At 36.3% G+C, this 16353-nt stretch overlaps 1 protein-coding gene across 4 annotated transcripts in view; it reads right to left on the bottom strand.

Moving 5' to 3' along the window:
- The window catches only part of CCSER1 (coiled-coil serine rich protein 1), a 615756-nt gene that overhangs the window by 365170 nt on the left and 234233 nt on the right, over positions 1–16353 (bottom strand). For all 4 annotated transcript variants that reach the window (XM_071431637.1, XM_071431638.1, XM_071431640.1 and 1 more), the window contains exon 6: positions 5787–5997. In XM_071431637.1, the coding sequence (XP_071287738.1) occupies positions 5787–5997 (211 nt within the window). The remainder of the gene's footprint in view (positions 1–5786; positions 5998–16353) is intronic.

Below are 16353 nucleotides of genomic sequence, written 5' to 3'. Positions count from 1 at the left end.
AGCTAACCCACTCTTTTGTAGCACTCGTCTTCTTACTGGACACAGCTGTGGCCTGTTAAGGGCAGGCCTGTTCCTAATCTTTGGTGATTGGTACAGCTGCAGCTCCTCAGGTGTGAGACTACCTTCTGCACTATCTTTATTTTCTTACATTCCAGCCCTCCACATGGGGCCAGACAGGATCCACCCAAGGGTATTAAGGGAGCTGGTGGAAGAGCTCCCTGAGCCATTTTCAATCATTTACCCCCGTCCTGGCTCGCGAGGGAGGTCCCAATTGATTGAAGGTCAGCCAATGTGATGTCCTTCTACAAAAAAGTCTGGAAGGAGGCCCCCAGAATCTACAGGCCTGTCAGCTTGGAGCCAGATCTGCTTAAGAGCCATCACATAGAACGGACATAATTGTTCCTGTACCTTGAAACTGTGTAACTAAATAACTGACATTGGGTTTGTTCATCATTATTAAATACCTTATGATGGATAATTTTGGAATAAAACATCTTCACTGCCAAAGTGAATATCTGATAATATCCACTTGTTCCAAATATTCTCTACTACTCTGAGATACACTTCTAGAAAAAAAAAAAACAACACCTGAAGTAGAAGTATGGGGTGTTCTGTGTGTCTTTGCAACCAGCTGGGCATGGGTAAGCCAATGTATATTCCCAAGTGAAAAAGCCTATTTAACATGATAAAGTTGAATTCTATTACTAAATCTAGTACACTTTCATCAGTATTTATTTAAATTTATGAGTAGATGCAGTGTCAACATACCATGAAATGAAGGAACTACCAATTTCCAGCATGAATTACTTGATAAAAGGGTCTGCATTAGATGCAGAGTTCTTGAATAAAGCAGCAATGCTACAGTGGTTAATTACAAAGTTACTTAAAGGAAGTAAATCTGCAGTATTTTATAGTGTATTCGACTTGCAATTAGTTCCTAGCATGGCTAACACAGTATTAGCAAATATAATACATTTCATAGAGGACTGAAGGAAATGCTTTAATGTCTCTAAAAAAAATAGTTTAAGGCCAATTCCATATTGACCAGCAATTAGCAAACAGCAATTAGCTTGCTCTCAGTACTTTCCATCAGTGGATTGCAAGTGCAGTATAAAAGGGGCCTCTAATTATGCTTATTTTACTGATGAGGTGAAAGACGCATGGGGAGAAGTAATGCAGTCAGTGATATCTGACAGACTAATTGCAGCCTGAGTGGTATCACTCTGCCCCACTAATCTCAGGCAACACTAATGGCCCTTTCTCAGAGCAATTTTGACATAATTTTCCACATTTCCCTTTTTTTGAGGGGTTTTTTTTCCAAGTGTAATCTAAAGACACTGTATCGGACACATTAACTTTTAATGACAGCCACAGGCAACTGCAATTTCCCTCAGTAAAATAAATGATTAATTAGTAAAACACAGTATGCAATATATGTCCAAAGTGACTTAGTCCTATTGCTAATTGTAGCAATTAGCTAAAACTCCATAGCCTGCATGGTGTTTTGCAGAGCTCCAAAGGAAAAAAAGCATGGGCTGAATAATTTATATTCCAAATTACACAAACATATAGACAAAATATCTTAGTCTTCTAGATAAGCAACCAGTAAGGTCACTTCTGACAGACCCTTAAAAATACCTAAAAGTAGAATTATGCAGCTGATAAACTACATATCTCATAAAGAATACATGGAAAATATGACCTTTCTACAAGCCTAAAGATTTTCTTTTTATTATGGCACTCAGTAAAATTAATCTACAAGCTCAACAACTAAAGTTTGAACAAAACCCCATTATCACTGACGACATGGATTCCTTTCCAATACAACTGTACTTTTCTATTCTGTTTATTTCAGGATAAAGACCTTCTATTGCTAGGCACAAAGCCAAAGCCATACCAGTTTTGCTCATATGTATCTGCCTGAAGTGTTTGACCAAAGATTTTTAAAAAGGCAAAGCCCTTAAATGTCCCCTCCATTAGCCAGACTTCAACACTGCCTAAGCCAGCTATAACTCAAGCCATAAAAAAAGTTAACAGATGGAAATAATTTCATTCTCATCTGGAAGAGTACAGGAAAGCCAACATATTGCTTGGTTAAGAGGCATTATATATTCATTATTGCTGATAGCAATGAGTGAGAAAGAAGCTGTAGTCTAGTTTTCAGAAGTCCATTGGCCAAACACAATCAATCAGTTGCCAGAAATATTTTAAAACACAGCAAGTATAGAACATCAATTGTTCTATACTTTCCCCTTAAAATGGGGGAGAAAAAAAAAGACAGAGAATAACTGAATAAACATTCAGTGAAGAGAGACCTATCTCAAGTCAGAAGGTAAAGAATCAATTTCTTAGGACTGGATAAAGCTCCCAATTTCATCCATCCAACTCCTATTTTCTTGTCTTCTCTTTCAAATGAAAGGAGTTATTACTGACAAAAAGTTCAGTACTTGAAAGACTTTGAGAAAATAAAAAAACCAAAAACCAAACAGTCAAAATAATCATATAAGATCTGGAGAGAAAAGGGAAACCACAAAATCATGGAAAGGCTGCAAAACATCTTGCACTGTTCGCTGTGCTGAAGTGGCTTTTATCCAGCTGCCCATGCTGAGTAATATGGGTAATTCTCTGGTAGTACTTTTTCATTAAATTATGCATCCCACAGGCCTTGGTTACACAATTTATCAGAGATTTGTCTGTCAGAAATGGAACATCCATGAGAAAAAGCTGCAGACAAGATTGAGAGAGATCTTACGGAGCACTTGGAAAATCACGGAGTTTCCTCACATGCCAGGGCCCCTCAGACTATCCAGCTTAGTTCAGTGAGGTTCCCAAAACCCTGGGTAACAACCTGCCTTTGAGCCCTGCATGGCCCAACCCATAAAGAATTACTAGTACACATTTTCAAGGCTTTCTCACTGAAAGTGAAATGGTAATTAATTCTCTTAATTGAATGATCATTCATTAGCCTTTTTACTAAATAACATTCTCAATCTTGAAAGTTACTGCCATGTCTTCAATTTCCCTTTTCAAGAAAAGACTAATAACAAGCCTATATGTCTGCAGCACAGTACAGCATATATTGTGTGCTGTTTTCCCATTCAGATTCTTCAATTACAAGCAACTGCAGCACAAAAGTATATTTTACTAGCCAGAATTACATTTTGGCAGATCATAATTAAATTATTCCTTAGAAGCAGCGCTCAGTGCTTAAGAAGAAGGATTACATTGAATAACAGGGCTAATATTTTAACTCTATTAGCATGTTATTTTTCAATAAAGAGGTATACACTACCGTAACTCCTTCTTCTGTGGGTAATATCAGCTATGAAACAGAAATAGTGCAACTTTTTTTTTTTGTGGTAACCCATATAATTTTCCCCATGACATTTGTACATTTTTTATATTTTTTAAGTGGATGAAAACATGTGACATATGATTATTTTTATAAATATATAATCTTATTTTACACTCTTGCAAGTATAGAATATTTCAATTCTATAAAATTGACTATGAGACTATGCTTTTCTACATCTAAAAATGCCTGAGCATTTCACAGTAAGGAAAGAATTTTTCTTTTATGTCTTTTGTTCTGTACTGTTTTGAGTTTGCTTATAATATTGGCTGGGGCAGAAGTGATTCCTGGTTGAAAAAATTACACCTAGTTGCAATGAAAGTAAAAGATCTTCTCCATGGAAACTGTCTGCTAAGTATGCTCAGATGACTTATTTATCAGATTCTTCAACACAATATTTCAATTTTATGGGATTGTATTTTCCTGTAATCTTTCACTAATAATTTAAAAGTGACGTAAACACATAAATGTCTGAATATTTGAAGATAATCAAGTTGTGTCATTTAAATATAAATTTCTAACATATTTCAGGGTGATGTCCTTGATTGTTCAAAGCAGCTACTCAGGTTCTTTCAAGGTAAACTACAGCACATATGGACATCCTAAAGTAGATTTAGGAAAAAGCCATTTTGATTTCATAGGGCAAGACAAAAAGAAAACTACAGAGACACACTGTGCTATAGCCAGTTAGAGAGATGAAAATTATATAGTACAAAGGAACAAACAAGTAAAAGACTGAATGATTAGGATGAAAAAAATAAGATCAATGAGTTACATAAGGAGGTATTAGTAAGTGGGCATGAAATTCCAGTGAGTCACGTGAAATACCTTATGTTCCTTTTGTGGACATCACCTGGTAAATGTTTTTAAAGATGAAGTACTGAAAGGTACAGCATATTTCCAAACAGAAAATAACACTAGATTAGTACACAAGTTTGATGGAACTCTTAACTTAAAACTAAAATTCTTACACTTATCATCATGGTAAGAATGACCTTTTCTGAGCATTACAGAAATATTCACACTAAAAGCAACAGAGAAGGCTGCCTATATCACCACCTGAATGTTAGAACTGCTATGTCATATAATTTCATAAGACTTATTTACTTCCAGATAAAATGAAGTTACAAATCCTTTAAATTCACTCTATATACTCACATTCTATAAAAAAAATCAACTAATGGGGAATTAATTATTTCAATTCTGGATTCAGTAACTCAGAAGGGGATTACAGATCCATACAGTACAGATCAAGCTCCTAGTGAAACTGGAAAGCCTGGGGCTTGCCAATGAGCAAAAACCATGCTGCTCAGGAGGACTAATTGCAAACTGCCATGGATAAACCTTTGACAAATCTTTTCAGATAGGACAACAGTTCAACTAGATACAGATGACCTAGAAGTAAGCAGTAAAACCCCCCAATTTATTTTCAGTCTTTTTTATATGAAGCTTCAACAGGATAAATTCTGTTTTCATCTTCAGGAAAAAAGTTAACAATGATGTAGTCACATCTTGGAATGGTTACCCAGAGATGATATGGAGACCCCATTAAGGCACAAGAAGTTTAAGTGGACAAGGATTTGAGCAACCTCTCCTGAGTTGGCCTTGCTTTGAGTAGAGAAGGTAGACCTCCAGAGAGCCCTCTGCACATAAATTATTCTGTAATTATATGAACTAGATAGATAGAAACAAACAAACAAAAAAACCACCTTCTTGGAGATCAAAACAAAATGCAAACTGCAATTCTCTAACAATGAAGATGAAAGTTCACAGCATATACCAAAGGCTCCACAGCTGGAAAGTATTAAAAAAAAAACCCAAATAATTTCATTTCTCTAAATATCTAAAGAAAAACAGAAAAGTTTCAAAGCAGTCCATAGGGAAAGCAGGAGAATATAACAGGACGAGACAAACCAGGACCCTTGAAATTGTTTGGAGTGGCCCAGGGAACGGCCTAAAAAATCTGATTTCAGCCATCATTTACAAACTCAAGCTGGCTGAGTACTAAGTCTAGTACTGGTACTTAAAAGATGTTTTTTGTTTCCTTCGCATTTCTCCTCTAAATTAATTCCATGTGACTTCATAATGGAAAACAACTGTAGCAAGAAAACTGAAAAGCTCTAAAATGCTGAAAGAAAACAATAAAATGTATTTTGACCCAAAGCAGTTGGCCTCCCCTGTCCCCTTTTTAGTAAAAACTCCAAAAAAGCTTTACATTCTGGACACCAAGACAGCTGGATCATTTAAATTCTGCTCAAGTATAAACTTTCTGACCTTCACCATGTTGAGGCATGACTATTTATACTTCAGCATCCATTCCATGTATTCAAGACATATTAAAATACATTAAGTCCATAAACTTTACTGACCCTTTTCTGCTGCTTAGTTCATTAATGCCGAAATATATTAATCTAACAAATAAGTGGGTGATTACCTCTTGAAGAACCCTCTTCATTTTCAGAAGCAGTGTCTTGACAGCTGTGCAGTCTTGGAGCATCAGTCTGAAGGGCAGAGACTCAATGCCTCCACCTTCTTCCGGCCCAGGGAAAGGCCACTCCACAGATGGGCTGCCAGCCAGCTGGCTGACACGGGGGTACCTGGCTTCTCCTTGCTCCACCTCCTTCGACAGCTTCAAGGATAGATTCCTTGTGAGAGAAAACACAAAGGTCAACACTAAAATATGAAAAAGAACTAATAATTTGGGGGTGGTACTTCCTCTGAGCTTAAAGACATACATTTGCTTTTCGAGCCCACTACTGTGAACGGCCTTTATAATATACTTGTAGCCATATGGTGCTAGCAATAAAATACACATCTATAAAAGGACCATATTCTACAGGAATTAAAACCGTGTTCTAGCTCACGCCCTAAAAAAGAAATTAATTTTCTTAAAACAAAATACCCTATAGGCAAAACTTCTACAGGTCTATTATATTTCAGTTGAGCTTTACAAAAAAATGAATCTGTTATGCACTTTCAGAAGCTAAATCAAATCACAATCTTCCATGTGCTTTACACAGAACTCAGAAAGAAAAGAAAACTGAAAAAAAAATAAAATACTCCCTTCTGGGCTGGCCCAGTGACACAAGATGAACCTGCTGTTGTATAAAATGGAATATAGAATTTAATTAATCTGCACTCACTCTTAGGTTTAGTTACAACTAAAGCTATATAAGCAGAACATGAAACAAAAGAACCAGTAAGTTTTGGGTGAGAATCCATTAAAGACACAGAAAGATTTTGATGGACTTTAAAGGTAATGAAAGACCATTATTTTCCTGCTTACACACTATCTTCCTTTAATATCAGAACAAGTAATCTAATCATTTTTCCCATGATGAAGAGAGTCATACTAAATTAACTCAGTACAAATTAAGATGCAAGCACATAAGCAGTGAAGAAAATCACAATTATTATTCATTTAAAATAGTGTTCCAGTTTTCTGTTCCATTTGAATTTTTATGCAACACAAAACTGATTCTGCCATAGTTTGGAAGGACAAAGGACATTGTCCCACATAAGATTTTCCTTAGCTTTAGTTTCATAGGATCTACAGACAAAACCAGATTCATGCAATTTCTTAAGACAACTCCCACTATCATACTAAAAAAACTGGAAATTAGGATACTATATCTTTTATGGATGGTTCATTTTTATATTTTGAAAGCTATGTAATATGCAGTAAAAAAAAATATGTTTGATCAAGCAATGTACCACAGAGATCACACACACAGACAGATCCTCATGTTGGCCAACGGAACTAAAATTTCAGGCTCTTCAAGACCCATAAAACAACAAAAATTAGTCTGTTTTAATTTGAAAATTCACTGAAACATCTTTGAGTGGAATATCTTGCATCCTTTAAAATAAAAAAATGAGGTGGATTGTAAAGTTGCTTTTGATTGAAGGATATTAAACCACTGCTGTTTTATAGCCTTTAAACCAGACCCAGGTGTAAATCACACAAATCAAAAACAACTTATGAAACTGAAGTATCATAACATAGACCACTTTTAAAGGTTTATAAAAGAAGCCTATTCAAACTATTGGAATCTACACTTGGATAAGATATATGTATCCAGAAAAGCACATTATTTAAATTAAGATGAAACAACAAGGTTCTCTTTCTTCCCCACCCAGCACCTGCAGACTAGAAGATGGATTATTCCTTATAATATTCTGTACATTCACTTCCTAAGTCCCACTGCAGTTTCCTCATATTCCACTACAGGCATTCTATGTGGGTCCCATCCTAGCCCTGAGAAAGGATCAATTTAACATGTACTGTCTCCCAGGAAGAGTCTTTTACTGCCCATCATCAGAGAGAAGACCCTGGTATCACCAGCTGTGCCCTGCTCTCCTTTTAGGAGAAAACAAATGGTAAGTGCTATTCTTGGAAAACTATCCTCCCTTCTGGAAGAGATACATTGTTTATGTATAAGCTATTAATGTACTGGAAACACAGCAATTCTGAATTTCAAACAAAGACAATATTTTCAGTTACTTCAGTGGGTTTCACATTGTTTCCACACTGCTCAACACACAAACTACCATCTTTTCAAACACAGAATCTTGCACTAAAGTATGAAGAGCACTGTAATAACATATTACCACTCACAGTCTTAATATGAAGAGCACTGTAATAACATATTACCACTCACAGTCTTAAGAGTTTAAAATCTGACTCAACTGTTTCTTGAAAATGGTGACTCAGAGTTTGATGGTACACCGAGACCATTCAGATTAAACAGTCCTTCCTGGTAGTTCAGAGGTACTTGAACTGATCTGTGACAGAAAAACTCTGCACTCTCTGATACAACTCATTCTACTTGCTGCAGAAAAAAACAAGCTCATTTAAGCTTCATTCCAGAAAAGGTATTCCATCAAGTTCACTATTAACAGCATCTAGGGGGTCTGTTACATTATTATTACAGTAAACCACTGCAGTTCATCTCAAAGCAGCAATAGACATTTAGAAAGGGAAAAAAAACCACAAAACAACCCAATTCTTCCTAAATTAGAAGTTTCACTTTATTAGTAAGGCATCTCAGCCTCTGAAGTTGGAGTAGGGCTGGTTCCTTGACTGGTAGTGCAGGAGCTCCTTACAGATGGCCAGACACCTCGACCTTCCTAGCATGCATTTATTTTCATAAAAACATTTCACTGCCAAATATTATCTATGACAAACTTGTTAAGCCCTTGGAAAAAAGCCTCAAAAGGTCTATTTTAATGACCAAAGCAATGTATGTCCTGTAAGTAACTACATTAACTACATAATAACATCAACATTGAGTATTTCAGAAAGGCAATTTGGCCACTTTTAAATACATGGCTATGGCCAGAGCTCTAAATTCACCTCCCATACGCTCAGGCTAAGTTCCTACTTGAACAAAACTACACCTGAAAATGTTCTGAGCACTGGAAGTCAGTTTCAAAACACTTCTGAAATGGCTCAAACCAACCCCGTTACCACTCTTCACACTCTTCCCAGTGATTCCCTGGCATGGTTTGGTTGCCACTACAGGTAAACTGGATGGTTCCACTCCATTCTGGAGGATGTCAGTGGTGCAGATGTGCACTGAAGTACCATCCCATAGTGAGGTCACCTCAAATCCCTGAGCACTGCAATGGAGCCGTGAAGGATAACAGAGAAAAGGACACAACTTTAGTAGAATTACTGCCACCATAAGGTCAGAAAATCCACAGAAACCATGTTACAACTCTGTAAATATTAAATACACTGAAAACTTGTGCAACTCAACAGTACTTCGTACTTTGGTCCTGCTGTTTGTTTCTTATATATCTGGACATATCCACTGAGCACCACAAATCTACTCCCTCATTTCTAATTGATACAAAGAATTAGAAGCTACAATATCCAGAGTCAGTAAAATGGTAATGCCATTAAGGCAGATTTCTATTTCAAAAGCAGTCTTTATTGAAATAGTATGCTAGCATTAAAATAATCAATCAGTGGCTTTCAGCATTTAATAGCCTCCATCAATCCAATGTAACCACATGTTAACTGAGTAAGAGACACAGTTGTGCAGATCCTTTGAAATCTCCTTTTCCCTAGGAAGTTAGAACAAAACTGATTTTCCCTTACTAAAGAATTCTTATAGTGTTTTATAAAAAAAAAAAAAGGAAAAAAGGGAAAGGAGAAGAAAAAGGAAAAGAAAAAAGAAAAGAAAAAGAAAGGGGTCCCAAAGACATGAATTTGCAGCTTGAGCTTGTTTAAGTCATTCTTCCCTTCTTACTGATCCTCAGATCAATGATTTGAAGAGCTTATGGTAATTTGAACTTCACTTACATAAAGATCCCCAGATTATGTGGACTTTAATCTTCTTAGTTTTCATCAGCAGTGCTCAAGATGTTGCTAAATCAGAATTAGCCTAAACTAATACAATTGGTTCCCCTGAGTCTGCATCTCTTGATATCAGCTTAACAGAGGAGAACCCATGTAACACTGTTGGCATCAGGAAGGCTCTGAAAGCCAAGCAAAAGACCCCAAACTCTATCAAAAGAGCTGAACACACTTTCTTTCTTCCCTCAGGGCTTATCTTCTAAAGCAGGGTCTTAGAAAAAGCCTTAAATCTCTCATTGGCAGTGTTTAAGTGTGCAGCTGTGTGTGTAAATATTCATAAATAAAGATACCATGTATATACACACACATGTATTTTTTATAGCTCTGTGTGTATATGTATATCTGTAGTTGTACAGGTCATACATATACTTTTATATAAACACATAAAAATTTGGTCTTGGTAAATTTTCCAAAAAAACAAGTAGCTCTTATTAGTCCTTAGCTTGGCCCATACTTTTACAGTAGAAGAAAGATGTTTTTAGTTTCCTACAGAGGTTATGTCCTGAAATCCTATTTCATATTAATCTAGAAAGCCTTCAATCCATATTTCTCTCATCCAGAATTTTCTTTTTCCTAACAGTAAATAGGCTTTCCTCCTTCAGAGAATTAACTACTTACTATTTTGATAAATATCCCTCAGCTGGACCATGTAAGACATGTAAGAACAATTGCTTCTGCTTTTTAGATGAAAAGTTGCCTACCTCAAATATTTCCAAAATTCAGTTTGAAGCACTCTGTGGCTTTCCTAAAATGAAGTACATTACCTGTGAAAACCTACTTTAATCCCATACTGAATCTTAATTTCTGAGTAATCTCCTACTAAAATCATCTAGTAAAGAGACATGTTCTATCCCAAACAGTTTCTACTGAAATACAGGGACATATTTTGGAAAAAAAACAAAGGCCCCTCATCACATTTAGCAGAATTAAGGCAAAGACTTTAAAAAGCATGTTCCTAAATATTACAATGAGTGTATAAAATAATGTCCTGCTTGGTGCCTGAATGTTCTCAAGATGTAGTCAGGGAGGATTAAAAAAATTGGCAAAATCCTCACTCAGTTCTGAAAACAGAGTCTTTGCAATAGTAAGATAAAAAGCTAACCAGAACTTAAACACTTGGCTAATTACCTGTATTAGCTTTCTTTGGCACCAAAATTTCTACCTCTCTGTCTCACATAATTTCTCAAAATTGCTTCTGTTCTAACAGAAACTGCTTCAGAAATTGTAGGGATAAGATCTTGGAATCTTGTACATCAATGTGTCATAAGGTACATGTTGTTTGACATTTTACAGCTTTTAGAGCTGTGGATCCTCTGTTGATGCTATGATTTTTCAAGGTCAGCCTTTCAGAGAAATAATGTCCAGTATCTGTCACTATCAAACTCTCCACCCACACACAAGTGTGCACACAAACTCTAATGGCCAGTGCTACTCTAAGTTAAGAGACTGTCAACCTTTTCCATTAAAACTACTTTTCTTTCCAAGGTTTATATCACAGTCATAAAGATATACTTTGGCTAGAACATGGTGATCAACAATACAGATCAAATTTTATTTAAAAAACATTTTAAAATTTTCTAAAAGCCCTCCATCTTCCAGCTGCTGGTAAAGTACTGCTCTTAAGGGCCTGTCAAGCATTTCTTTCCTTTCTCTAAACTCCATTGGAGTTAAGAGCTCTGTTTATACCCCCTGATACAGCACACAACACTTCAAACTTCAGCCCTTTTCTCCCTCCTGGAACCCATTAGGAAAACTTAAATGTAAAAAAATAAAATAAGATAATGTAATGAATAATCAGATACTCTTCAAAAAATAGCTATTTGGAAAAGATCAGCAGGGCTTTTTCACTTTCAAATATTAAGAGTGTAGTAGTAAGTAAAGCAACAAAGACAAACCAGCAAAAGTAAATTAGGCTGGCTTGGCACTGAGACTTTGGTAGCTTCAGTCTTTTTAAATTCCTCCCCACCTCCTGAAAAAAACAAGTCAGTAGGAGCTCATTCTTGAAACCATTTTACAACTACTAATTCACACTATGTCTCTGCTTAGGATATAAAGAAAAAATAAGTTTTGCCTATTCCTGTCCATGGCAGGGGAGTTGGAACTAGATGATCTTTAAGCTCTCTGCCAACCTGTGATTCTTTTGTTTGGACAAAGGATACATCTCCTTGCAGACATTGAAGTGTTTGTAAAGACTACACAATTCTGACTGGATGCTGCTTCAGTACAGACTAAAGCTGAACACACTTGGTGCTCTCTCCGAATCTCACTCCAAATGCACTCCACACAATGGGATCAACTCAGCTGACCTGGGACTAGAACCACAACATTTTGATCTAATCTATTAACAACAGGCGTTGAAACATATCCAGAAAACTAGATACTATTGGGAGAAATGGGAAAAAATGAGGGGCAAATCTGTTTTGTCACTGTCACCTTCTAGATCAGAACAACATTTCTCTTCACCTTTGCTCTAAACGCTCCAGTCTTTCCTTTAGAAAATGTGCAGATGCAACATAAAACTTTAAAGTTTTTACTAGGTTAAAAAAAAACCCTGTAAAATCACAATGGATACTGGATTTGATGACTGCCTTCCAAGAAGCACAAATGGTACACTCCTTTCATTCAGTTACCAAACTAGGTTTCATTACTTGAAAACAAACTGTCAAATGCTTCCTATTACAGGTAGTATTTTTTGCTATCAAAACTTTATGAAATCCTGATCAAAATTATGTGCATTTTAAATGAAAGAAGAAAAAGGCAAGCAATTTTCTGTGCTCAATAAGAAGGTACTGAACTGTTAGTATAGGCTTTAGTGGGAAGATTGGTATGCTAACAGGAAAGGTTATGTTTGCTTAGTGCTAAGTAGAATTCACAGATATGGGCAAGACAGACAAAGATGGACTTCCAGTGAGACCAGAAAATTAAGTGGAAAATTCATATACTTCATAAAGGAGACAAGCCACTCACTTCAAGACCTGTCTGAATTGGTGTTTAAGTACCTGGGAAGCACCTAATCATACTATTACTGCCTAACCCAAGATATTATCTTTTGATGAGCTATTAAGCATTAAAAACACTTCTGAGGAGGAGGCAAGCAATTCATTACAGCTTGTGTTGGGCAAGAGGTTCATCTGAGATGCATAACAGATTTAAAAAAGGTACAATTAATATTTACTAAAATACCTTCAGCATTCTGTCCTCTTTCCCTTGATCCCAAACTCTGCCTGTCTTCCCCTCATCAGGTGACTCAGGAAACTCTTCCTGGATTGGATTCACTCACAAAAATGTCTAAGTTTCTGCCAGGGCTTAAAACCAGATACAGACATCTAAAGAATCATCCTACAGCCACATACATTGCTCCATTAGCAAAAATGCCCAGGCCTACAGGATTAGATGGCAGAGACTCAGAGAAAGAATAAAATGTTGGAGGAGCTGAGCAGTTAAGGGATGCCCTGTACAACAATTAGGTATTTAAAACTGTGTGGGTGTTCAGGAAAGTCCAACTAGTAACTCTAAAATTTAGCATTAACTCTATATTTTCATATTGTGAAATATAAAAACAGTAACAGAACATTATCTCCAAAATACTCACTAACTACAAACACAGCTTTCAAGAGTGACGATACCTTTCAATACTCTTCCATGGAATCAACACAATGGGCTTCTATTTTGGTGAAGATATATGATGAAACCAATGTATCCTTTCTCCCTTCCCTCTAGCAGTTTTACAATATGGAGTAGAAAACAGTTGCATCTAAATTCTGAGGATACCATCCACCTATGGTATGTAGCAAACTTTATAAATGTGTCAGGAAGAAGCTGCAACTTTAAAACCCACCCTTTTTCACATACAACAGTGGGAACCTAATGTTAAAATTAAAAGAGCTTTTATGTTAAATTCTCTTTTCTCACCAATAACTGAAAGCATGTAATGGTTTCAGGAACATAATTTATAAAGAAATCCAGACCATGTATGTAACTGCATATTCATTCTTGAAGATATCTACCTACAAGCTGGTTTTTTCAAGGTTATATTGTGTTCTTCTTTAAAGTTTTGGAGAACATTAGGGAAGTGTGAGCCACACAAAAGTAACAAAACAACACAAGAATTCCAGCACCAGTGCTAGTTTATTGCTCCAGTGAAAACAGCTGACACTCCATCATCTTGAAATACAAGAGCCTGAGAGCTTCACAAGCACAAAGATTTCTGAGGAACCACTCACCTTCCAAAGGCTCAAAATCTCTCCTCCTCTCCGGAACACTGCACAGCTCCAGACACCAACTTACAAAAACTGCCCCCAGCACAAACAGAGACCAATAACTCAAGAAAAATGCCCAGCTACACACAGGGATAAAAGCCTACATTGTGAGATCCTTATGTTGTTTCCTTGGGAGTGTCCTCTCAAGCAACCAGAGGGCTTAAATTAACACAGAATGGTTTCACTTACAAGGCAGGTGCTTGCAATGTCTGCACTTGGAACCTCATTAGTGAAATTAAAGCCTTGCTTTAATTTAAGCACATGCTCAATTTTTTAAACAAAGGCATTAGAGACCAAACAAAAAGAAAGCAATAAACTAATTAATGTGTAAATTACCCTAATTGTTTTGTTCTCACATGACGTTATCAATCACTAAGTGCCACAGCAGAAACATGTTATTTTATCATCTGGTGAAATTAGCCTGACTACAGGAGATTTCCTTGACTTTGCCAGTATGGTCCTTCAGTGTTTTTATTTTTGATTGTAAATAACTCATTAAAAATAATCAGAACATTTAATTTCATTTGACTAGAGCACTGCAGTAGTGCTTCCATACTGCTCTTTTACAGAAGAAAACATTTCTTGTACCTTCTCTCCCCCATAATGTGGCCTGCTGTGAAAAAGAAAATCTAATGAATTGTCAAACTGAGGCCAGAGACAAATGAAAAAGACAATGGTTTTTGGTTTGGTTGACAAGCTCAAATCTCTGAATCACACTGAAAATATCTCTAAATATTTATTTGTACACCAGCACAGAGGAGGAAATAAGCATGCTAAAACTTCAATACTAGCTCAGCTCTTCATGCTTGCAGTATTTTTGTTCTGATGCAACACTGCTTGACAGATAAGTGCCTACAAACCATGTCCCATCAGAAGTCTCACTCTTTCTGCAATGCCTCCTGTCTCTCTTCACTTTGAGGGCATCAGGTCTACTGCCTTTTAACACTGAGTTTTGAGGCTGTCACATTAAAATTCAATGCTTATTTCAGCTGTTGACTCTCTGGCTGCTACATTCTCTAGTTTGGGGACTCTGAATTACCTGAATATATGGGGTTACTGCAACAGCTTCTAGTTTACAGAGCCAGTTTGCAGTTTAAGGCTGAGAATAACATGAAGAGCAATATTGTCCAAAACCAAGCAAGTTTAGAAAAGCTGCATCTCACTGAAAACATACAACCCATTATTTGAGTTGGATGTCTGAAGTCTTAATCCTTTTACACTGCACATTTTTAAATTTTTAACAGTAAATGACAGTTATATTTAGAATACAATTTCTCTTAATTTAACATTACTGCGATAACTTGTGCCATTAATTTATTAAAGCTTGCAACAAATATGATAATGAAAAAACACACTTGTAAAAGTTGCTGTAAGGAAGTTATTAAAAATTTAGTATGATTATTAATTTATAATAGAATTTGTAGCATTTCTTCTGTGAAAACCTAAATGTACATTACATAATAGCATAATTAATTTTTTTAGTTACTGATTTTGGCAGGAGAGCAGCCCTAATAATTACTGGAGTGTATGTTAAAACTTGCTGCCTGTAGTTCAACTTAGACTGAGATTAAAACTGGACCTGCCAACTCATTTATTTTCAAGGTACCTCACAGTATGACTCCAGCTTTTGGAATAAATTCCATTTTTAAAAATAAAATGCACAAAATGTCAATTTCTGGCCCACACTGTTGCCAGATACAGCATGACATTTTGATCTAAGCTCACCCTATAGATTTTGGATGCAGAAGACAAAGCATTTAAAAGCTACACCTGTGCACATAGAGACACTGTACAATCTTTGAGGTTGCATACTGCTTGACTTATGAGTCTGAACCTTTTGTGGCAAGGCCAGTCTCTGCCTGTGCTTTCAGGGACCAGAGATCCATCAGCCACTTGGATTGGCATGCATACTACTGGCCAGGCTGCTCTGCCCTCAATCTAACACAGCAAACCTGAGGAACAAGCTAGGATGTGAGAGTATTAAAAGGAAATATGTTGTGAAACTACACATTGGACACAGACAGACAAGAAAAGAAGAGCCACAACTCGTGGTCAAGTGGTAAAGGAAGGACGAACAAGATAGTTGCCAGCTACTACGTGAATATAGCTTTTGCTTTATTTATATGACTTGAGTCACTTTTTCTTTTGTTGTGGTTGAGGGGTTTTTTTGTGTGGTTTTTTTTTTTGTTTTGTTTTGTTTTTTGGGTTTTTTTTGGTTTTTTTGTGGTTTGTTTTTTTATTTTGGGGTTGTTGGTTTGGGGTTTTTTTGTTTTGTTTTTTTTTTTTAAGGAAAAAAACACATCAGCTTTGAACACACAATGAAACTTTTTGAGGAGAACTGTCAAATCATAGATAGATTTGGGCTATAAGGAATGATT

This window comes from Agelaius tricolor, unplaced genomic scaffold (genome assembly GCF_023055355.1).
Source record: "Agelaius tricolor isolate 1412-34295 unplaced genomic scaffold, bAgeTri1.0.p SCAF_8, whole genome shotgun sequence".
NCBI lineage: Eukaryota > Metazoa > Chordata > Aves > Passeriformes > Icteridae > Agelaius > Agelaius tricolor.
This window is presented reverse-complemented; position numbering and strand designations above follow the sequence as displayed.